The sequence below is a fragment of the Thalassophryne amazonica genome, chromosome 8 (assembly GCF_902500255.1).
Source record: "Thalassophryne amazonica chromosome 8, fThaAma1.1, whole genome shotgun sequence".
Lineage (NCBI taxonomy): Eukaryota > Metazoa > Chordata > Actinopteri > Batrachoidiformes > Batrachoididae > Thalassophryne > Thalassophryne amazonica.
In genome coordinates this window covers 91790714-91814586 of record NC_047110.1, presented here as the reverse complement: position 1 = coordinate 91814586, position 23873 = coordinate 91790714, and the positions used below count along the sequence as shown (strand labels likewise).

General features: G+C 40.8%; 1 protein-coding gene across 1 annotated transcript in view; it reads left to right on the top strand.

Annotated features, from left to right (window-relative positions):
• Nucleotides 1-23873, top strand: part of LOC117516093 (SLIT-ROBO Rho GTPase-activating protein 1-like) — a 245944-nt gene that overhangs the window by 186379 nt on the left and 35692 nt on the right. Inside the window, 7 exon segments of the mRNA XM_034176985.1 lie at nucleotides 1207-1428; nucleotides 3480-3581; nucleotides 11563-11760; nucleotides 12280-12364; nucleotides 16975-17002; nucleotides 21729-21834; nucleotides 23569-23629. Of these exon segments, the coding sequence (XP_034032876.1) occupies nucleotides 1207-1428; nucleotides 3480-3581; nucleotides 11563-11760; nucleotides 12280-12364; nucleotides 16975-17002; nucleotides 21729-21834; nucleotides 23569-23629 (802 nt within the window).

Here is a 23873-nt window from a genome sequence, read left to right as displayed (position 1 = left end):
AACAGGTAAGCTTCCATTGTTTTATTTACAGGCCCAACCTGTAATATACATTTAATATGTAAGTTTTGATAAGTCGTCAGAGCGTTTAACCCTTAATGATATAACTTTCACGGCATCTGAAAGTATTAGCAATGCAGCTTGTACTCATAAAGCATTCATAAATAAGCATATGAAAAGTAATGCACAGTAAATGCATATATAATCAATATCATTAGCTGGGAGGCTGTGATCACATGACAAATAAAAGGAATATCTTGTGACACAAAAGGAAACGGGATATTCCATCGAGTACATTTATTACTGTGGTATTTCAGAAAAATATTGTTGATTTTTATTGTTGGTATAGTGTTTATTTTAAAGGGATATCTTGGCAAATATAAAACTGCGAAATTTTGCCAGATTTTACAGACATTAGGGGAGGATGTGCATGTGCAAAGTTCAAAGTTCATTGTGCAATTCATTGGAAACTAGGAGTTCAGAATTTTCCACTTACAAGTAGAGAAAATGGTTTTGATGAAGATAGGATAAAATGTTAGTCTTCCCACTGATTGATTTTGCTAACCAAGTAATAATGTTGAACTTGTTTGTTATGTTGTAACTACTGACAGCTGACATAGCATTTCTGGGTCAGTGTTGTCTTACCTGTCCAGCAGATATCCAGCAAAACTTTCTTGTGAAATATGTCCATATATTATCCATAGTTCTTCCCAGTTGAATCTCTGGTGGCCTGTGTTTATTAGTTGTCTCTGTCGCAGCTTTTTCTGTTTCCATTTTGTGTTGGGGGGTGGGGGGATACTTACAGTTACAGGTCTACCGTGTTTCTTCGATACTTTGAAGCTAACAGTAGCATGTTGCATAATGGTGCACTTTGACTGCAAAAGAGCATGCAGAGAAACCACTGGCCCATGTGGTTAAAGATTCTGTATTTCTTTCCAGAAAAGATAGATTTATATCATATTGGTGATATAAGATAGTGATTTCTTTATTTGAAAACTACAAGTTTGAAACAAAATTATTGTAGTGGCTGCTTTTATGACTTAAATCATAATAACTTCCAAGCTATGACAATGTCAATCTTTAGAAATCACAACACAGCGCCAGTTTTGCTTGTCATGTCTTCAGCTTAACTTTTTATAGTTGCAGTGAATTGAGTGCTGGAATTGGGAAGTGCGCTCCATCAAAGTCAGTCCTCTTCTTTTCTTTCAGTGCTGTGATTTGGGGTACCACGCCAGCCTGAATCGGGCTTTGAGGACCTACCTGTCAGCCGAGTACAACCTAGAAACATCACGCCACGAAGGTCTTGACATTATTGAAAATGCTGTGGACAATCTGGATCCACGAAGTGACCGGCAGAGATTTATGGAAATGTACCCCACAGCCTTTTGTCCACCAGCAAAATTTGAGTTCCAGTCGCACATGGGAGATGAGGTATAACGTACTGCTATGACAGTAGACGGGTTGCCATTACAGATTAGTGCAAAATTTAATATTTTCAGAATGAATTGTGAAATGACAGCGTTTCCTTTGAGCGATGTTATGTGACTACGAGGTTTTGTCCTGTCTTGCTTGATGACTGCCATTCCAGTTGTCATGGTGAATGAAGTGCCAGTCTTGCTGAATATTGGCAGTTTGTTGTTTTTTTCAAATCCATTATAGCTGTAACATTTGTTTCTTATAAGGTTTAAGAAGCTCTGTCTCTTCCTTCGTCCATGTACCACATCGTGTATTTTAGAATGTCATGTGGCATCATGTTCTGTGCATCATGTGACTTTTAATTGTGGAAAAGTGTTTCCATTGCAGTTTTTTTTTTAAATGGCTTTTTCAAATTGCATGAAAAATCCTCATGTGACAATAGTTTTTTTATTTATCAATCGTCTTCAACCGCTTATCCAGGTTCAGGTCGCGGGGGCAACAGCTCTAGCAGGGGACCCCAGACTTCCCTTTCCCGGGACACATTGACCACCTCTGACTGGTGGATCCCTAGGCGTTCCCAGGCCAGTGTGGAGATATAATCTCTCCACTTAGTCCTGGCTCTTCCCCGAGGTCTCCTCCCAGGTGGACGTGCCTGGAACACCTCCCTATGGATGTCCGATGCCCGAACCACTTCAGCTGGTTCCTTTCAATGTGAAGGAGCGGCAGCTCTACTCCGAGCTCCCCACACATGACTGAGCTTCTCACCCTATGTCTAAGGGAGACACCAGCCGCCCTCCTAAGGAAGCCCATTTCAGCCGCTTGTACCTGTGATCTAGTTCTTTCGGTTATGAACCAACCCTCATGACCATAGGTGAGAGTAGGAACGAAGATTGACCAGTAGCTCGTGAGCTTCGCTTTTTGGCCGAGCTCCCTTTTCGTCACAACAGTACAGTAGAGCGAATGCAACACCGCCCCTGCTGCTCCAGTTCTTCAGCCAATCTCACGCTCCATTGTCCCCTCACTCATGAACAAGACCCCGAGGTACTTGAACTCCTTCACTTGGGACAAGACTGCATTCCCTACCCGGAGTAGGCAATCCATCGGTTTCCTGCTGAGAACCATGGCCTCAGATTTAGAGGTGCTGATCTTCATCCCAGGCGCTTCACACTTGGCTGCGAACCTATCCAGTGAGTGTTGGAGGTCACAGGCTGATGAAGCCAACAACCAAACCGAAACCAATTTTCCCATAAGAAACCATGTAAAATGGATTGAGTTCCTGGCCCCAAAAAGAACACTGTGTTTTTACCTTTTTAGCAGCATTTCATGCATAAAAGGCAGACAAAATACAAAGAATATGTATAGTATCTTATACAAAATACTGTAGAGTAATTAGAATAAAATAGACAATTTCATTTCACCTTACCTGGACAGAAGAGACCATAAGAACATCAGGTAACTGAACTTCAGAACGGATCAGATGCCTCTGTTGCAGTGAAACTCTGGTCAGATTTAATGTTGTATGCTAACAGAATTAGCACTTTTAGCTGTCGGGAGCTTCACCCGTTATCTCCACTTAATGTATGATTACTGGAAAAAATACACGGCTTATAACTTAATGTCTACAACAAAGTAAACTATTAGGAGAACCACCGCACAGTCCCCAAAAAATATGATTTAATAAACATCCAAAGACTGCCTGACTTGCTTCTTCTTTCGTGTTTATTGGCGGATTGCAACCCAGCATGGTGCATTACCGCCAACTGCTGCGGCAGAGGTGTTTGTGAACCAAGACGTTTCGAAAAGTGATGCATTTTTTCATTCAAAAATATGTTCTTAAACAGAGTTGTTCTAGAACAGAGGTTCCACTGTGTTTTCACAACCTGAAATTGAGCAGTTTGAAGAGTAATAGAAACCTGCCTCTTAATAATATGTGTGACATGGTCAACGTCTAAACTGGACGGCTGTTAAATTGTGATGACTCTGAAAATTGTTATGACTGCTTTCTGTGATTGTAGAGTAATTTCAAGGGCTTTGTTTGCTAACAGAACATTTCTTCTTCATTTCAGTTATGTCATATCTCAGTGCAGCCACCAGTGAATGGAGAGCTCATGCTAAGGTTCCAGCAGCTGCAGTCCCGCCTGGCAACTCTGAAAATAGAGAACGAGGAGGTAAGATAGGCATACAAATCCTTACCAACATCCAGGGATATGCATTACGGTGGGGGTGGTTGGGCTTCACTTCATCACACATGTTAGATATTCCCCAAATCCACTATTCTCTGCACACACATGCAGCAGTTTGGATATTGTGCTGTTTGGAGCTTGCAAGTTGACAGTTGCCGAATGTTAAACCTATTTGGAAAGTTAACTTTAGTCAGAAGTCACCCAAGGTGAAACTGTGAATGGTTACTGATGATCTCTCTCACACACACACACACACCACATGCACAGTATTTGTTTTCTTCTCCCTCATGCCCTGCAGGTAGCCATCAGAGTCTTTCTGTGAAGTCTCATTTCTTTTTATGCTCCCACTGGTAGAATTCTGTCTCACTTTTATTTGCACAACCTGTCATGCTCTGCTCTGTTTTGACATTGGAGGAGCATTTTTGCTTCCCAGACTATATTGTTCTAAAATGTTTGCAGCATACCTAAGTAACAATAAAGCATTTCATATTTGCTTGTTTGTTTGTTTATTTGTTCAGTTAGTTTTAATGCTAGGAAGTGGTGCGATAGAAAGAGATTGTAGCTGATACAGTTTTGGGAAAGTGTCCAAGTATCACCTATGCTGTTGGTGTGTCTCTCAACACATTCCTTTTTAACATATGAGGGGTCACCAACTGTCCTGAAGTGTATCCGCCCTGCATGTTTTTCAGTTGTACCTGTTGCAACCATAGCTGATTAGTTGAGCCTGGTGTTTCCTCTCTCTCTTGAATGGCTGAGGACACCTGATTTAATTAACTAGCAGTGGGTGGAGCAGGTAGACTTGGAAAAATATGGAGAACAGGTGATGTCCAGGAACAGGCTTAGGGACCCCTGCACAAGGATGTTAAGGCAAATAGGTAGGGTTAGTGAAGCTTCATTAAGGATGTGGTTACACTGTTTAGGATAAAATTTGCTGGTAAACAACACAGCTCATAGACCTTGAGCTTCAGTGTTTGATCTTTGTCTGGCCCTGCCAGGCCATTTCTGGAATCAACCTACACGTCTGTCAGTCAATCAAACAACTTTATTAATTCCACAAGGGGCAATAAAATTCGAGCAGCCCATTAAAACCACAGTAACATATAGCAGCATATAAGAACAATAAAACTAATAAAAACAAATAAATACAGATAAAAACAGATTTAGGAAGGAGTTAAAATGGGTAGCAAGAATAAATAAATAAATAAAAACACGCCAGACCTACGGAGCATTTAAAAGTCAAATTGCCGAAGGGATAAACGACTTTTAAAAAACGGTTGGTTCCACAAACTGGTGAGCCACGTGTGCCAAGTCTATTCCCAATAATGATGGACATGGAATTCCTTGTTCCTAGACTTCAATTACCTTGACTTTCATCAAAATTAACCCTTTAAGGACTCTTCCAGGGTTGTGTCTACGTATGAGGTTTGGTGTAAATCCATGAAAGAACCTGGGAGGAATAGGCTAATTAGTATCGTCATTGCAGTTTTTGTGAAATTTAGGACATTTATTTTTGAATATAATACTTTTTGTTTGGATGTCACTGTTATGTTGTGGTTTGAAGCCCGGTAGCTCTACACCTAACTCCCCTGCTTGTATTTCTGCACACACATGCATCCCATTCTGTGTGCGTGACTGCGTGCCCGATGTCCTTGTCTGCCTGCCCCTCTGAGGCGGATGTCCTGGTGGGTCAGAGCTGGAGAGAGCTGCTGCCTTATGTTGGGTTCAGCAGATGGCCTCTCTTCCTGGTCACAGAGTGCCAGATACATCCTTAAACAAAAAAAATAATTTGCGTTAAAAGCACTGCAATAATCTCAGGGTGTGACTGTCAGACATACAAGAAAAAAGAGCAACACTTTGTCCAACCAGGAAACAGCTCTTAATAGAAGTGCAGCTGTTTCCTCAAACTGCTTTGATTCTGATATAATGCTGAAAGAAAACATTTCTGAATAATTTACTTTAAAGTACTGAGTGTGTGTGTGGGGGGGGGGGGGGGGGGGCATCCTTACTAGGAGTGGGTGCATGCGTGCGTGCGTGCATGTGTGTGTGTGTTTTCACATGGTGGGATGATCAGCAGATTCAGATTATGCTTTCACCACAGATTTTGTTGAAATAACCTGGTAATGTGCTGACTTTTATATCTATAATCACGTAGGTTTTATACTTTTACTAGACTCCTGCTGAAGTTTGACAGTACCAAAGTTCGGTCAGCCAGGCCGAAAGAATATTTATTTAAGTGTAGTAGATAATGTTTACCGGGTTTACAACCCTGTCACTCCCCGCAGCATGCACGTAAGCTTGCACAGTGAGGTGAAGGATGATACAGTTCTTACCCCTGAATGATAAAGTCTGTGCCTACAAGTAAACGTTGCAGCAGTGTGAGTGCAGATATGTTTCCTGCAGGCTGTTTTGGAGCCACGTTTGAGTCAGCGGGAGCCAGGAGGAGAATTTTAACAGCTGAGCAAAATAATGTGATGAGGGTGAGTTGGATTTGTGTAGCGTTTTGTGAAGCATGTCACAGGAATTTACTTGTGGGCTCACTCGTTTTTTGGATTTGTGTATGAACACCAGGCTGATTCTTTGCTAGGACTTTGCACTGTCATTATAACATCAGAAATATTATCAATATTCCTAACAGTGGAAAAATTACATTTTCTCAGTGCCAAAAACTTTATACACGTCTGTTGTACTTCTACAGGGAGAAATAAATATATTTACTAAGTCGCTCGAAGACAGAGGTGCTCACCCTTTTTTGGCTTGCGAACTACATTAAAATGACCAAGTCAAAATTATCCACATTACAAACTCTAAACATACATTGGTTCATCAATTAAACTTAGTGCAGAACTGTAGTAAAACTTAGTAACAGAGTAATACTGACTTAAACATTTTAGTTGTTAAAATTATTATTATTATGATTATTATTAAGAAATAGTATTTGTATGAAAAACAGGTAAGAAGTTTTTATCAGCGCTTTTTGCTTCATGTTATCCTCAGAAGGAGACTTTAGGTGCATTTTGGGGGGGCTACAATCACCACACTTTGAGACACAGACAGATGATGACAGTTGTGTTTTTGTTGTTGTTGTTTTTTGTTTTCAACTCAGCTTTTTTTTCAGCTGCTGCATGAACAGCTCACAGCATCAAATGTTAAAAGTGGACGAAGTGGGCGGTATGGCTGAGATCGACCCACATTATCTTTGCATTAGACGTATTGGGCACCCCTGTTCTAAGAGTTCTGTGTAAATTGTTCATGGCATTGGATGTTGATGATTATTTGTCTGCTAAATAATTAATGAGCCCACCAGCTTCTTTTAATTGTGAATCATTCTTTTGCATGCATAGGTTTGTCATCATGTCGATGACTGGGCCTCTTTGCTCTATGAGGCACTCAGTATGGGAACGTGTTTAGTAAAAACACACGCATAATATCTTGCACTTGGGGGACGTGATGGTCTACTAGTTAAAGCGTTGGGCTTGACACTAGAGGATCCTCGATTCAAATCCCAGCCTGACTGGAAAATCACTAAGGGCCCTTAATCTTGTAGATGTTCCCAGTGTGTAGTGGGCACCTTGTTATGGCAGCAGCCTCACATCGGGGTGAATGTGAGGCATTGATGTGTAAAGCGCTTTGAGCGTCTGATGCAGATGGAAAGGCGCTATATAAATGCAGTCCATTTACCATTTGCACACTTTCAGAGACTTTTGTGGGTAAAATTGCACTGATGTATGTGAAGTGATGGCACCAGTGTAGAACACGTGTTTCCTTTTAGGCCATTTGTTATATAGTTGTGGTCAAGCAAGAGAGGAGTCACTTACTTAATCACTCATCTTCAACTGCTTATCCAGGATTGGGTCGCGTGGAAGAGAGGAGTCATTTTTTGTTGTTGTTTTTTATTAGTTTGCAGAAAATTGCTCCTTTGATTGCAAATGACGATCCCAGACTGTTGTTATAAGAGAGGATGATGTTTAATGATCCCAGACTATCCAGTTTCCTTTTGTACCTTGTGATTAGTTCTGACCTGCAGTAAGTTTTGGGTGAAGCTGTAATTACATCCATGTTGTGTGCACGACTGTACATTTCAGCACTGTAATCCATCACAGACACACATGAAAGAGAGTCCTCTTTGTGGAAATTTATTTTGCTCTTCACTTTTTTATATATATATATATATATATATATATATATATATATATATATATATATATATATATACACACACATTAGATGAGTCGCACATTAAGCATTTTATAAGAAAAAAGAGCTGTAGTCCACTCTTGTGTGGTTGTTCATAACATTTACTCATCTAATCTGTGTGTTCATTTATTAGCAGCTGGGCTGGACTTGATTTAGAATTTGAAATGGAGTTGCTATTTCAAGGGTCTTTTTGAAAAATAAACAAAGGTGCGGTGAGGTTTTGGAGCTTGCACTGAAACCACCCAGACTTGTGACTGGCAAACACCCAGGCAGACCACTGCTCCGTAGCCATCTATCTGCCACAGCCACATGAAACATGGGCACACCATTGGCCTTTTCCAGTTCCTGGGGTCACCAACACTGAGTCACCTGCATGCCGGATTGTGTTTGAGGAAAAGTACCACTTGGCCAAAGTGTCACTGCTGACGTTCCCTCAGAATGCAAATGATAGGCCTAATCAGAGTCTAAATAACTGTTCATTTAACTCAAACTCATTTCAGCAGTATCTAAGGACTCTCCAGAGAGATGTGGTACCAAAGACATACAGTCCTTGCTTAGGGTCAGTGGTTAGAAGTAAGACCACAACCATAAAGATTTGGACCTTCATTCTCATACAAATATATCAGCAACACCTCTGTCCAGTGACCTCATAACTCCATAAGCCCTTCCCAGGCATCTCTCAACATCATAGATTGAGGTTCCAGAGGCAAGAATGCAACTTCTGAGGTTAGTGAATCTCTCAACAAGTTCGACACTTTCCCCTCCAACAGCTATACTTCTGATGACTGAGTCCAGGAGGTCATTGATAGCCAAGAACTTTGTCTTGATTCAGGGCAATTGCAAACTCAGACCTTCCAACTCAGCATTTCAAGTGCTACAGTATCCGTTGATTCCACAAAGATCACGGCGTTATCCGCAAAGCCAAGGTCAGTAAGGTTTTCTTCATGGACAAAAGCAGCCAAGTCACTGGAGTCCACAACCTTACCCAACACCCAACACATCTGTGCAAGCGCTGAACAATTGAAGAGCCAAAATCCATTTCTGACAAGCACCAAAATTCACTGGGAAGAAGTCCAAGACTCTGCTTCAACTCCAGACAGTGCTAGCAGTGCCAGCATATAGACCGTTTATGATTTTGAGCAATTGTCAGAATGTCTGCAAAGCAGCCAGGATAACTGAATCAAACTTTTTGTGAAACTCATTATAGCCCACAAGCACTGCAAATATTCTTGGTTGCATTCAGTAAGTATTTAAAGAGCAAAGATATGATTGTGTAACTTCTGAGCAGCAAGCAGATGGCACTAAATCCTCTTGAGATTGAAGATTGCAAGTTTCTTGTCCAAAAGAGTGTATAAGTAATACACCTGTAGTTGTAGTAGTAATTGAGATCACCCTTTCCTTTTCAGAGAGGGACCAAAAGTACTTTCTTCCAGTCTGCAGACAAGGGACTTGTTTTCCAAATGGAAATAAAGATTGCTTGGAGAACAGAATCTTCGTTCGTCTGAAGACGTTTAGCCCTTATTCCAGAGATCTCACCTACTGCTGTTTCACAAGCTTTGCAATCTCATTAAGCTTCAGTACCTGACAGACAAATCAACCACAGGAAACCTGGCACTTGGGATGTCCACCATTCTGGCAGGAGGATCAGTCCTATGTAACTCTTTTAACCAGCTGACCCAATAGGACATCACAGCAGGGTCATTAATTACAGTCAGGAAGAATTCGAGTGGTGCCTTCTTCATAGTCTTTTTGGCCTGTGGTGACCTCACCTCACACAATCAGGCTGTGATGTTTGCACTTCTGTGTCTTTTTTAAAAATAATTTCTAAACGTTTTTAGCCTTGTCCTTTTCCTCACTATCTTATACTGGTTGCATTCTGACTGTTACAACTCCAACTTTATCGGGGGTCTACAGTTCTACACCTACATGTGCCAGCCGCTGTGCAACAGAAGCCAGGTTTCATCCATCCATCCATCCATCTTCTACCGCTTAGTCCAATTAAGGGTCGCGAGGGGGGGGGGGGGGGGGCTGGAGCCTATCCCAGCAGTCATAGGGCGTGACGCAGGGTACACCCAGGACAGGACGCCAGTCTGTCGCAGGGCCACAAATAGACAAACAAACAGACACAACCACACGCACACCTAAGGACAATTTTAAAGATTCCAATCCACCTAACCCGCATGTCTTTGGATGTGGGAGGAAACCGGAGCACCCGGAGGAAACCCGCGCAAACACGGGGAGAACATGCAAACTCCACACAGAAAGGCCACGGGAATTGAACCCATGACCTTCTCGCTGTGAGGCAACAGTGCTAACCACTAAGCCACCGTGCTGCCCCAGTCAGGTTTCATATTTTGATTAATGTTCATTCAGCGTGCTGCCCCAGTCAGGTTTCATATTTTGATTAATGTTCATTCAGCACTTTTCCTGTAATGCTCTCTCTGTGCCTGCACACAGCACGTTTCTCTCGCCCACTCTCATTCTCTCTCTCATAGCTGATTGAAGATGAGAGAAGAGAGTTACACCAGTATGATAGATGTGCATCCTGTGCTTCAGAACTACTGTAAATACAAACACCAGATAAAATGGTCATTTGTTTGGAACAGTCCTGTCAGAGCACTGCTGCAAATAGTATTCTGGTCTTTGAATACACAATCTCCCCAAAAAAAATGGGTAAAATATCCAGATGTGTAAAGGGTTACACCTCGTGTTAAATACTGATGATAAAGAACCCCGATTGGTTAGTAGACTAGAATTTTTTTACAATCCAAATGAGTGAGCAAGGAAAATGAGCTGTTTGTAAGAATGCAAATATCACTAAAAGCCCACACCAGGGTTTGTCCAATAGATGCTGTAAAGTAGGTGGCAAATAGAAAGTACAATGCATCTGGAAAGTATTCAGAAAAAAATCACTTTTTTCACATTTTTTTTTTATTTACAGCCTTATCCCAGAATGGATGAAATTCATTTTTTATTATTTGTTAAAAAAAACAACAAAAAAACTAAGAAATCACATGTACATAAGTTTATCTGTATATGTCCACCTGGGGTAAATTTAGTTGATTGGGTATGATTTGGAAAGGCCCATTTGCATATAAAGGTCCCACAGTTGATGGTGCATGTCACAGCACAAATCAAGTATGAAGTCAAAAGAATTGTCTGTACACCTCCAAGACAGGATTGTCTTGAGGCACAAATCTGGGGAAGCATACAGAAACATTTCTGCTGCTTTGAAGGTCCCAATGAGCACAGTGGCCTTCATCATCGGTGAATGAAAGAAGTCGGATGCAAGATCAGGAGACACCTGGACTTGTAATTACGAGCTCTTTTCTCATAAAAAAAAAAAAAAAAAAACAGGCCCCCAATCTTGTAATTATGAGGCCATTTCGCATAATTATGAGGTCAGGTGTCTTTTGGTCTCATAATTACGAGAAAAGATCAGATTTTTTTTTTTTTTTTTTTATCAAGTGAATGCAATATGCTTCAGTGTAAATTAAGCTGCTTAAACAAAATCCTTTTTTAATAATGTTCCAATAAGTACTTGAACACATCACACTAGTTTTATTATTGTCAGCCTTTCGTGGCCTTGAAGTCATTTGTTATCACTGACATCTATTGTTATCACTCATCTAGAGGATAGTCATGGCCAAGGGCTGGTGGGTTCTTTAATGAACATGAGGGTCAGAATACCTGGGAAGGCTCTAAAATGGAGAGGTTATAGGCCTCATTGCTCGTAATGTCTTGACCGCCTTCCTTCTTCATTTGACCCCAGATCAAGAAGACATCAGAGGCCACTCTGACCACCATCCAAGACATGGTGACCATTGAGGACTATGATGTTTCTGAGTGTTTCAACCACAGTCGCTCTACTGAGTCAGTCAAGTCCACTGTGTCGGAGACGTACCTCAGCAAGCCCAGCATTGCCAAGAGGAGGGCCAACCAGCAGGAGACAGAGCAGTTCTACTTCATGGTGAGTTGCCGTATGGCTGAATTGAAGGATTGCTGTGTGATGATGATGTGTTTGAATACAGGCAAGAAACTAAAGAAGTACCAAAGAAATTTTGTTACTGAGTGTTATTTCTACACTTAATATATAAACATCTGTTAAGTCACTATGAATTTTCTAGACTTCACCATTTTATAAGAAGAATGTCCCTCATTGGTTGTGTCTGATTTACACTCTAGTTAATAGTTGTTTAAAAATCTTTGGAAATAAATCTGTGCATGTGAACTCCCCTGTGGATGTGAAAATGATTAATCTGTGCATGTGCTTTTTGTGGGTTTTAAATCTATAATCAGCTTGCAGTAGTTTGCCCACAATCTTTCTATTCTGTCTAAGTCTAAAGATGGACAGGCTGTGATAAAGGCTTTAAAATGTCCTGAGCGTGTCCTTTGCCCTCAGCTGCCGTACTGTACATTGCTGACATAAGAGCTGACAGTCTGACAGACTCTTCAGGGACATCGTGTAATTGCTCTCAATTCTCAACAGAAATTCCGGGAGTTTCTGGAGGGCAGTAATCTCATCTCCAAACTGCAGGCCAAACACGACTTGCTGAAGAGGACACTTGGCGAAGGTTCCTAACTTTTTTTTTTTTTTTTTTTACTATTCTCTTAATTCAGTTCAGTTTATTTCATTTATATAGCGCCAAATCACAACAACGCTGCCTCAGGGCGCTTCACAGGAGCAAGGTCTAACTTTACCAAACCCTCTTGTCATTCTCTATTATTTTTGGTGTCTTTGCTCCAGATGTCTACATCCATGTCCGTGGCTTCTGATTGCGTGTTCCGTGTGTCTTTTATATCCAAGTTGAGGACAGGTTAGCAATGTAATTAATAAATTATCCTCGCCCTGACAAAGAATGTCTTCATGTTTGTCGATATGACTCAGAAATAAGTGCACCAGTTGATATGGAATTTTTAAGGGCCCCTTCACACATAATGCACATTTGGTTGAATTGTGCATGAAGTGCGTATGAAGCAGGAATTGTATGCAAAACGTGTAAAATCATAGCTGCCTCGAACGCCTCATACACTTATTGCTACATCTATTTACACATATCAGCGGCTGAAAGACGTTGTGCACTTTGAGAGTCCGTCAAATCCTCTCGTGGCAGGTGTTGGCCAAATTCCAACTGACACACACGAACATCTAACACTGTTCACTTGGCACTTAGAAAATGTGTGGCCATTCGCACTATCATCACGAAAACAGTCAGCAGACGATCACTGTCAAGCTGGATGTGAAATTTGCCCCACGACTGTGGAGTTGCAAAAAGCCACACGTGGTGCATGTGTCTCACGCGTGTGTCGCCGGGGGGTGGGGGGGGATCTGATCACATGTGGGACGACATTGAGGTCTGATTGCACACAGCATGGGGAGGGGCCTGTCAGCTGATCACAGCACACTGACAGCTGGATGACGGCTCAGTGCACACATTACAAACACAGACACCACCAGCAGGACAGGTATATAAATAATTACAACAATACCTACATATACAATTACATACGTAACAAATAATGACAGTGAATGACCACATAACACAGAGTGACACATTGGTCTGTGCCCTGAGCAGGCGGGGAGGACGGTGTGTCCGCTCACAGCGGCGTGATGTGGTGCAGCTGCTTGCACTGTGTTCCTGCCCGTCGGCGCAATGTTTTCGTAGTTCGCTCATACAAGCTGTTTGGCCGTGAGTCGCCCTGAGTTATACGTACTTACGTACTATGTGTGAAGGGGCCCTAAAGAATGTAAGGTCAAGAAATCAAATCTGGTTCCAGACCTGAATCCTTACAATTTTAAAATGCTCAATTTTGACATTTTGTTTTTGATCTTTGGGTGGGGGAAAAACACAAACAACTGAAGCAGCCCCCTCATTAATTCTGCCAAATGGCATAAAATGATCCTGCTCAGCTGATTCATTTGGTGGGCGGAGACACGTTTCATTAGGTGTCATATTGGGGTTGAGGGTCTCTAATTGCTGTTCTCTTTCCTGCCAGCACACAGAAGTTATGTTGTACACCAGCGGTTACTTGTGGATAGGATGATTCAAAAGTTGCAAACACATTTATGTGGATGCAATGTGGATGTGATTTGGTCCAGGGAAGAATTGGTTTTATTTTGGTACTGATGCAGGTCATGAGACCAATTTGGACTTGTTCTTATTCTTGCAAGATTCAACATTGCAACAAATTTTTGTTATTGATTCAGTTCAATTTAGTCTCTTTATATAGTGTCAAATCACAACATGAGTAACCCCAAGGCTAATTTCTCCCAGAGTAATAAACATTCATTAATGAAAACTATAAAGTGTGCATTATTATGTCTAGTTTGGTCCACAGCCAGATATTGATCAGAATCAGGCTGATTAAGTTGCTTATGTTTTTTTTTCCATTATGTAACAAAAACTCAAAAAATGGTATTGATGCCCTTATTAATTTGGCCCATTAAAAATTTTTAATAGTACTATATAATACGGGTGGCTGATATTGTCTACAATTAATATAATGTTATTGTTCACTTTATGGATCGCTGACTGTATTATATAACAGTATTGCTGGTTTTGCACTATATGACCCCTGGATTATTTTCATTATCAAATCTGCTTTTTCGAAGTTAAAATCTATATGAAAAGCTAAATAAATCAAATATTTGTATAGTTTTATGTTTAACAAATGGCTGTGCTTAATTAACTATATCTCTTAAATGAGCGTGCACACAGTGCAAAAGTCCATCACATAACAGAATCACAGTTTAACAATATTTCCGTGGCTCTTAAGATATTTTCATCTATAAGAAAAGTAATGAACAGATGTTTTGACTCAGCAGAACAGGGAAAAAAATAAGCTTTGATCATCATGGCATCAATGTTGTAGTACTGATCAGAACTGCTGATGTGCCAGAAAAAAAATTATTGAGTTCAAGGAAATGGATATTTGGCATTGTTTTTCCTTATTTCATCAGTGTTTTCAGGTGGCGACATTTAAAAAATATTCCTGGCTTGGCAAGGGTTATCATTGGCCCAACTTTAGATTTAGTCAGTGTGTTGCTTTGTAACTGTCGAGCTTTCTGCTGCTGCATTGATTAGATCTTGTACCGGTTATGCTTCTTCTCCATTTTTTTGTAGAAGTGTTACATTGCCACATACAGGTCTGGCATACTGTATGTGTTACAGCTTTTTCAAGTGGTTTCACTGGATCCATGTGGATGCAGATATAAACTGAAACATTGCAGTGTTTATGGAACATTTTATGGAACAACAAAGTAAAAGATCGTATAGGGACAAGGCCTTAATCGAAATAAACACAGTGACTGCTGTCATGCCAAGGTAGACAGCCCTCAAACAAAACATTAAAATATTTCACACTAATTTTCCATATACTCTCAGACACAATTCTCAGGCAGTTGTAATTTATATCACAACTATAAATTAATTTGCATATTACTTATGGCAGACTCAACAAGCGTACAGAAAAAGGTTCAAATCATACTTTGCCGAGTACCATTATACTCATTTTTTGCTTCACATTTCCACTCAGTTAGATCTGAGTGCAAATGTGAAGTGTTACGCAGCTTAGTAAAAGATTGTGTAGTGGTGGTCTAGTGGTTAAAGCATTGGGCTTGAGACTAGAAGATCCTCCGTTCAAATCCCAGCCTGACTGGAAAATCACTAAGGGTCCTTGGGCAAGGTTCTTAATCCCCTAATTACTCCCGGTGTGTAGTGAGTACCTTGTATGGCAGCAGCTTCACATCAGGGTGAATGTGAGGCATTATTGTAAAGCGCTTTGAGCATCTGATGCAGATAGAAAAGCACTATATAAATGCAGTCCATTTACAATTTACTTAGTGATTGATTTGTTTCAAACTTGATTGACAGTTGTGAGGAGTACAGATTATTACAAAACTATCTGTCTTCTTCCCTCAAGACCTGACATAATCTATTGTTTACTATCAGCTTCTGTCAGTCATTGTTAGAACCAAAAGTCAAGAAAATCAAAGAAGTCCAGGAAGTCTCAGTCAGACAGTGAGTAATTTAGCTACGTGCTAACAAGGAAGTGAAACCTCTTTGGCTACATCTTCCTCTGAAGTACAGTATGAGTAACTGAGACACAGATGGTTCGCATTCTGTGCATGAGAACAGATTGTTATACCTATGAATCTACACTGGTTATCAGAAACCAAGCTGTTGTGTGCCAAATCTAACTAACTTGGAACTCTGTGTATTCCAACAACGGTTACTGTTTCAGCTTCTTTTTAACACACACACACATATATATCCATCTGTCAGTTTCACCTTAAAAGTCTCTGTCCAGCTGGTAAATGTTTGTTTGCGCTTTACTTGATGTGCAGCTGAAGTGTCATGGGCTTCACATTTGTGCAAGTCCTTATTCCAGCTCAGAGGTGTGTTTAAAGGTACCTTGACACTTGCACAAATTTGATCCCTGCACTGGCTCCCAAACTGACATGCCAGTGAATAAATTTGCCATAAATTAAAGAAAATTTTGAAATGTTCAGAACTTCTGGCACACATTCATTTCGTGCACTAGTCATGACCATTGCGCATCCTATTCAAAAACACTGTGTGCATTGCATATTATTTGCGCCCAGGGCATCTGAACAATTATGACAAGATGTTACTTCTGTAATAAAAATTATTTTACAGATACATGATCTAACTCATGAGAAGGAATGAAAATGCATTTGTTTTACCAATCCATTACAATATATATTATAAATAAATACCTTTCAGACAAGATTCCAAATGTGTTCTTCATCGCACGATGCACACGAGACAACCTGCAGCTGTAGATCATTTCTCTGTGACTCTGGGAGCAATGAGAGAATGGTTTCACCAGCCAAGTTCTAAGAGCAAATGTGTCTTTGGCTCTGAAATGATTATATAGTGTGGCGTTCAGCGGTACAAAGCACAGCGTCCAGTGGGGCAAAGGGGGGGCGCATTGGCACAACGAATTGCACGGCAGTGCGGGGATCAAATTTGTGCAAGTGTCAAGGTATCTTAAGTCTTTGTTTGCATTGCTGTGTGAGGCCAGCGGATGCGGACAGATGGCAGGCTTCAAATGCTTCACTGGCCGTATGCACAGTGCACCTCAGGGACCTCAGAGACAGATGCAGGCACGTCCACACATCTAACTTCAACTCTTGTTCTTTTCTTTTTTTAACCCACAGGCCACAGAGCTGACTACATGACCACAAGGTAAAACACACACACACTTTTATGGAACAACAAAGTAAAAGATCGTATAGGGACAAGGCCTTAATCGAAGTAAACACAGTGACTGCTGTCATGTCAACACACACACTCTTGAAGACATGTCCATATTAAAACACACACATCCAGTCGCATTTTCTTTCAGCAGTAACTTTTTATGAGGTGTTGCAGCTCATCAACAGGAGTACAGAGTTATTTTTCATCTATGGAAAGTTATTTTTCATACTAAAATGAGAAACAAAATTTTTTACATTTGCTCTTAGTTGTGTGCTTGAAACCCTTAGCAAGGAATGTTATTAATTTTGTTTGTTCTACAACATGTAATGTGTAGGAATATTTTATCTTGGTTAATAGTGGCAACAAAAGGATAAAATTTAATTTCTAAAAAACATTTATGTTATTATTTGTTGCTTTATTTTTTTATTGGTTGTTGCTTTATTTCAGTTTTATTTTTGTTGTTATGAATTATTTATGTATTTATTTTTGTTTTATGGTAATTCAGATTGCGAGATACTTGTTAGGGTTTCCATCATATGAAAAGGCCACACCCTGAAATACTCTCCGTTTTGATTAGAGGGTTATATGAACTCGGTATACATAGTAGTTATGGCCAACAGTTCAAAAATTTCATCCAGATTCTCGAAGTTGTTGGTAATGCATGGTAACTTCCAGGTATTCATAGTTTTAATGGCTTTGGTCATGTTTGAACTTCTTTAAATGGGGTAGTTGTACTGATTACGGTTTGATCATGCTCCATCTGGGTAAAAATTTGAAGCTGACGCAGCATTTGTTCTGGCCAAGGGCGCCGCTCCTTTTCTTTCGTTTTCAGGCAGGTTGTCAGGCCTGCACTTTATAAGACAGCCTGTTAGGACGCAAACTGGATTAAGCAGTTTCAACCTGTTTTTGCACTTTTTTGGATTGAGGGTGGTCGTAATAGAAAAAATACCCTGTTAAGAAGCTTCTGTATGCAGTTTGAATGAAGTACACTATTTAATGTTTTTGAGGACAATCTCACGTGTTCCACCTAAACTATTATCTAGCTCCCAATATTTCTTTATCAGGTGGACCTTCTGGCATTCTTTTCATCCCTGTTGAGCTGTTGTTATCCATAGTATTGTGTAATTTGACAGTTTAATTTTAAACTGCAGTAATTTTATGTTTTGTGTTCAAATTTATATGAAAAGCATCTCAGCGTGTGTGTTGTTCTCTCTTTATATATAAGTGACAGAAAAGGCAGTCCTGACCGTTTTATTCCTAAATTATACAGTGGGGGAAATAAGTATTTGATCCATTGTCAGTTTTGCAGGTTTTCCCACCTTACAAAGAATGGAGAGGACTGTCAATTTTATCATAGGTACACTTCAACTGTGAGAGACAAAATCTAAAAAAAAAACAGAAAATCACATTGTATGATTTTTAAATAATTAATTTGCATTTTATTGCATAAAATAAGTATTTGACCCACTAGAAAAACAGACCTTAACAATTGGTACAGAAACCTTTGTTTGCAGTTACAGAGGTCAGACGTTTCCTGTAGTTCTTGACCAGGTTTTCACACACTGCAACAGGGATTTTGGTCCATTCCTCCATACAGATCTTCTCCGGATCTATCAAGTTTGGAGTTTCAGCTCCTTCCAAAGATTTTCTATTGAGTTCAGGTCTGGAGACTGGCTAGGCCACTCCAGGACCTTGAAATGCTTCTTATGGAGCCCCTCCTTAGTTGCCCTGGCTGTGTGTTTGGGGTCATTGTCATGCTGGAAGATCCAGCCACAACCCATCTTCAAAGCTCTTACTGAGAGAAGGTTGTCTGCCAAAATCTTGTGATACATCACCCCATCCATCCCCCCTTCAATATGGTGCGGATGGGATGGTGTTCTTGGGGTTGTTCTCATCCTCCAAACACAGCGAGTGGAGTTGATTCCAAAAAGCTCTATTTTGGTCTCGTCTGACCACATGACCTTCTCCCATGCCTCCTCTGAATCATCCAGATGGTCACTGGTGAACTTCAAACGGGCCTGGACATGTGCTGGCGTGAGCAGGGGGACCTTGCTGCCCTGCAGGATTTTAAACCATGACAACATCATGTGTTACTAATGTAATCTTTGTGACTGTGGTCTCAGCTCTCTTCAGTTCATTGACCAGGTCCTCCGGTGTTGTTCTGGACTTTCTCAGAATCATCCTTACCCCACAAAGTGAGATCTTGCATGGAATCCCAGACCGAGGATTGACAGTCATCTTGTGTTTCTTCCATTTTCTAATAATTGCACCAACAGTTGTTTCCTTCTCACCAAGCTGCTTGCCTGTTGTCCTGTAGCCCATCCCAGCCTTGTGCAGGTCTACAGTTTTGTCCTTGATGTCCTTAGACAGGTCTTTGGTCTTGGCCATGGTGAACAGGTTGGAGTGTGATTGATGGAGTGTGTGGACAGGTGTCTTTTATACAGGTAACAAGTTCAAACAGGTGCATTTAATACAGCTAAAGAGTGCAGAATAAGAGGCCTTCTTAAATCAATCAATCAATCAGTTTTTTTTTTTTATATAGCGCCAAATCACAACAAACAGTTGCCCCAAGGCGCTTTATATTGTAAGGCAAGGCCATACAATAATTATGTAAAACCCCAACGGTCAAAACGACCCCCTGTGAGCAAGCACTTGGCTACAGTGGGAAGGAAAAATTCCCTTTTAACAGGAAGAAACCTCCAGTAGAACCAGGCTCAGGGAGGGGCAGTCTTCTGCTGGGACTGGTTGGGGCTGAGGGAGAGAACCAGGAAAAAGACATGCTGTGGAGGGGAGCAGAGATCGATCACTAATGATTAAATGCAGAGTGGTGCATACAGAGCAAAAAGAGAAAGAAACAGTGCATCATGGGAACCCCCCAGCAGTCTACGTCTATAGCAGCATAACTAAGGGATGGTTCAGGGTCACCTGATCCAGCCCTAACTATAAGCTTTAGCAAAAAGGAAAGTTTTAAGCCTAATCTTAAAAGTAGAGAGGGTGTCTGTCTCCCTGATCTGAATTGGGAGCTGGTTCCACAGGAGAGGAGCCTGAAAGCTGAAGGCTCTGCCTCCCATTCTACTCTTACAAACCCTAGGAACTACAAGTAAGCCTGCAGTCTGAGAGCGAAGCGCTCTATTGGGGTGATATGGTACTACGAGGTCCCTAAGATAAGATGGGACCTGATTATTCAAAACCTTATAAGTAAGAAGAAGAATTTTAAATTCTATTCTAGAATTAACAGGAAGCCAATGAAGAGAGGCCAATATGGGTGAGATATGCTCTCTCCTTCTAGTCCCCGTTAGTACTCTAGCTGCAGCATTTTGAATTAACTGAAGGATTTTTAGGGAACTTTTAGGACAACCTGATAATAATGAATTACAACAGTCCAGCCTAGAGGAAATAAATGCATGAATTAGTTTTTCAGCATCACTCTGAGACAAGACCTTTCTAATTTTAGAGATATTGCGTAAATGCAAAAAAGCAGTCCTACATATTTGTTTAATATGCGCTTTGAATGACATATCCTGATCAAAAATGACTCCAAGATTTCTCACAGTATTACTAGAGGTCAGGGTAATGCCATCCAGAGTAAGGATCTGGTTAGACACCATGTTTCTAAGATTTGTGGGGCCAAGTACAATAACTTCAGTTTTATCTGAGTTTAAAAGCAGGAAATTAGAGGTCATCCATGTCTTTATGTCTGTAAGACAATCCTGCAGTTTAGCTAATTGGTGTGTGTCCTCTGGCTTCATGGATAGATAAAGCTGGGTATCATCTGCGTAACAATGAAAATTTAAGCAATACCGTCTAATAATACTGCCTAAGGGAAGCATGTATAAAGTGAATAAAATTGGTCCTAGCACAGAACCTTGTGGAACTCCATAATTAACTTTAGTCTGTGAAGAAGATTCCCCATTTACATGAACAAATTGTAATCTATTAGACAAATATGATTCAAACCACCGCAGCGCAGTGCCTTTAATACCTATGGCATGCTCTAATCTCTGTAATAAAATTTTATGGTCAACAGTATCAAAAGCAGCACTGAGGTCTAACAGAACAAGCACAGAGATGAGTCCACTGTCCGAGGCCATAAGGAGATCATTTGTAACCTTCACTAATGCTGTTTCTGTACTATGATGAATTCTAAAACCTGACTGAAACTCTTCAAATAGACCATTCCTCTGCAGATGATCAGTTAGCTGTTTTACAACTACCCTTTCAAGAATTTTTGAGAGAAAAGGAAGGTTGGAGATTGGCCTATAATTAGCTAAAGAACAACTAACAGGTCTGTGAGAGCCAGAATTCTTGCTGGTTGGCAGATGATCAAATACTTATTTCATGCAATAAAATGCAAATTAATTATTTAAAAATCATACATTGTGATTTTCTGGATTTTTCTTTATAGATACTGTCTCTCACAGTTGAGCTGTACCTACGATAAAAATTATAGACCTCTCTGTTCTTTGTAGGTGGGAAAACCTGCAAAATTGACAGGGAGTCAAATACTTATTTCCCACTCTGTATACATAACCTAGAATAAATTGTTTGTATTCACTGAGCTGTGTCAGAGGAATCTGAAGATGTTCTTGTTTTCTTGTCAGTAATCTTGAGTCAGCAGGTGTAAAGATTAAGAAGATAAAGATTGTTGAAAATGGAGAATATATGTGCGGGATGTGATACATACATGTACTGTGATACATTTTCTGTATTCTAGACATCCCAACGGGCCATACAAAACCAACACTGGAACCCGGCGGGCTAGACCCCGCTCCATGATTAATGTTAGGTTATTTAATGGCAATTTGGAGTCATTTATCAAGGTACTGATTACCAGTCAAGCTTCTCCATATTGCTCCCCCCCCCCCCCCCCGTTCTGTTTTCTGTCATGCTCTTTCTTTTCTGGCTGTCATCGATGGGTTCCACTAAAGTATCTTTGCTTTACTTTTATAATCAGCAACACACCTCTGTGCCCAGATGACTTCTGGAAGCCTTTCCGATGATTCACATAACTCTGTCGGCCCTGCTCGTATAAATTTGCAAACACAGGAGGTGACGCTGATAGATTTGAAAGGCTGTGGGTGAAAAGGATTGGCAGTTGGAGGAATAAATGTTTTTCAGTCAGCTCTTCTGACTCGCTGCTGACCTGGCATCACCGAGCTGCTCTGTCAGAGGTATTCTATCCCCCCAAAGCAATCAGAGCATAAGCCGGCAAAAACAGCAGTATAAGTGATAGCAAGTGTTTGGCGGGACGTATGCAGCTTCCCTCCTCCAGCCTCTTCACGGTCTGTCATTGGTGAAAGTGTCGGGCGTCATCAGGTTTCCACTGTTTTCCTTCGGGTGTGATTTCAGCACACAGTGTCATGATCGGGCTTTCGTGGGTAGCTGCTGTGATCCTAAAGTGGGTCTTGCTTTTCTCCCTTTCTTTCTCTCTCCCTCCCTCTCGCTCTCTCTTTCTGTCTCTCTTTCTCTCTCTCCACATCCATCTGTGGCTCTTGCAACATTTCACCCTAGCCGTGGACGACGGAACTCACATGCTCGACATCAGGTAGACACCTTAAAGTATCTTGGATGGTGCCCATCCTGCTTGGTTGCACTCTTTTCACTGCTCTGGCCTGCAGCATTGCACTGTCATGTGTGCAGTGTTTATCTTCTTAATGAAATGATGTGAGAATACTGAGACAGACTGAACGACTTGAGCGTTTTCTCATTAAAAATTACTGCCAAGCCGGTCAACTTGTCAGTCAGCAGTGCAGCTGATGCAGCAAATCAGCAGACTGCATCTTTATCTGAAATTATGTTTGGAAATTTACAAAGGAAACCGCTTCCAGCATCAAAGCCAATATCGGATTTAACTGTGAAAAAAAGTCATATTTCAGCTGCACCCATTCAGACTGATAGTCTTACATAATCCTGTTGCATCAGACTTGTGCTTGAGCCCGTGCAGCTTCACTCTATTAACACATAGTCAATTTTGGCATAGATACTGTATTTGGTCTGTGTGCGTGTCTTCCTTGTGCACTCTAAACAGATCCAGTATATCATTACAAGCATGATCCCCTGTCCAGCACAGAGGCAGAAGTAAGAGTGAAGTCTGTGCTTCGAACGCATGACTGGAAAATGATTTTTTTTAACTTAAAACAGGAATTAGCAGTTTCAGTGCATCCCGTGAAAGACCAACAGGCTGAATGTTTTTGCTGCAACTCACAGTGGTGCTGATCAGTGAAATGACTTACTGAGGAGATGAGCTGCAACTAAAACCTTTCAATTGGTGACCCATTATTGCACACGCCTTAAGGTGATGGTACTTACGCTCTTATCTCACCACCTCTAAAGGAAATAGCACATTCAATAGCATACCATCTCTGCACAAGTGAAGTCAGTCTGTCTCAGTCACATCTCTACATACTTACCCTCTCTTTGCATCCACTCTTGTCAAATTCTCATAATGATTGTGTGTGTGTTTTTGTAAACATCCTTTAACATCATGTTGTAATAAAATGTCAAATTATATGCAGTCTGACTTTTCTGTGTGCTTGCCTGTTTTACATTTAAAGGACTCTGGACAAGCAATTCCACGTGTGGTTGAAAGCTGTATTCGTTACATTAATCTGTATGGTGAGTTAGAACGGCACAAATTCAAATGTCAGTTTTTGTTTCCACCAAGTCAGTCTGAATAGTTTTGAGTTTCATACGGGTTTGTAGTTTCATAAATTGTAAGGATCTATAAGCTGAACCACCACAAACTGTAGTTCATAACAGTCCTTGGCCATTTGGCTTTGACACTGTTAACACATTGCCCCAATGCCGTTACGACCACGCAGCATTGTCGTAAGACACTGCCACGACCTCATCTAGACCT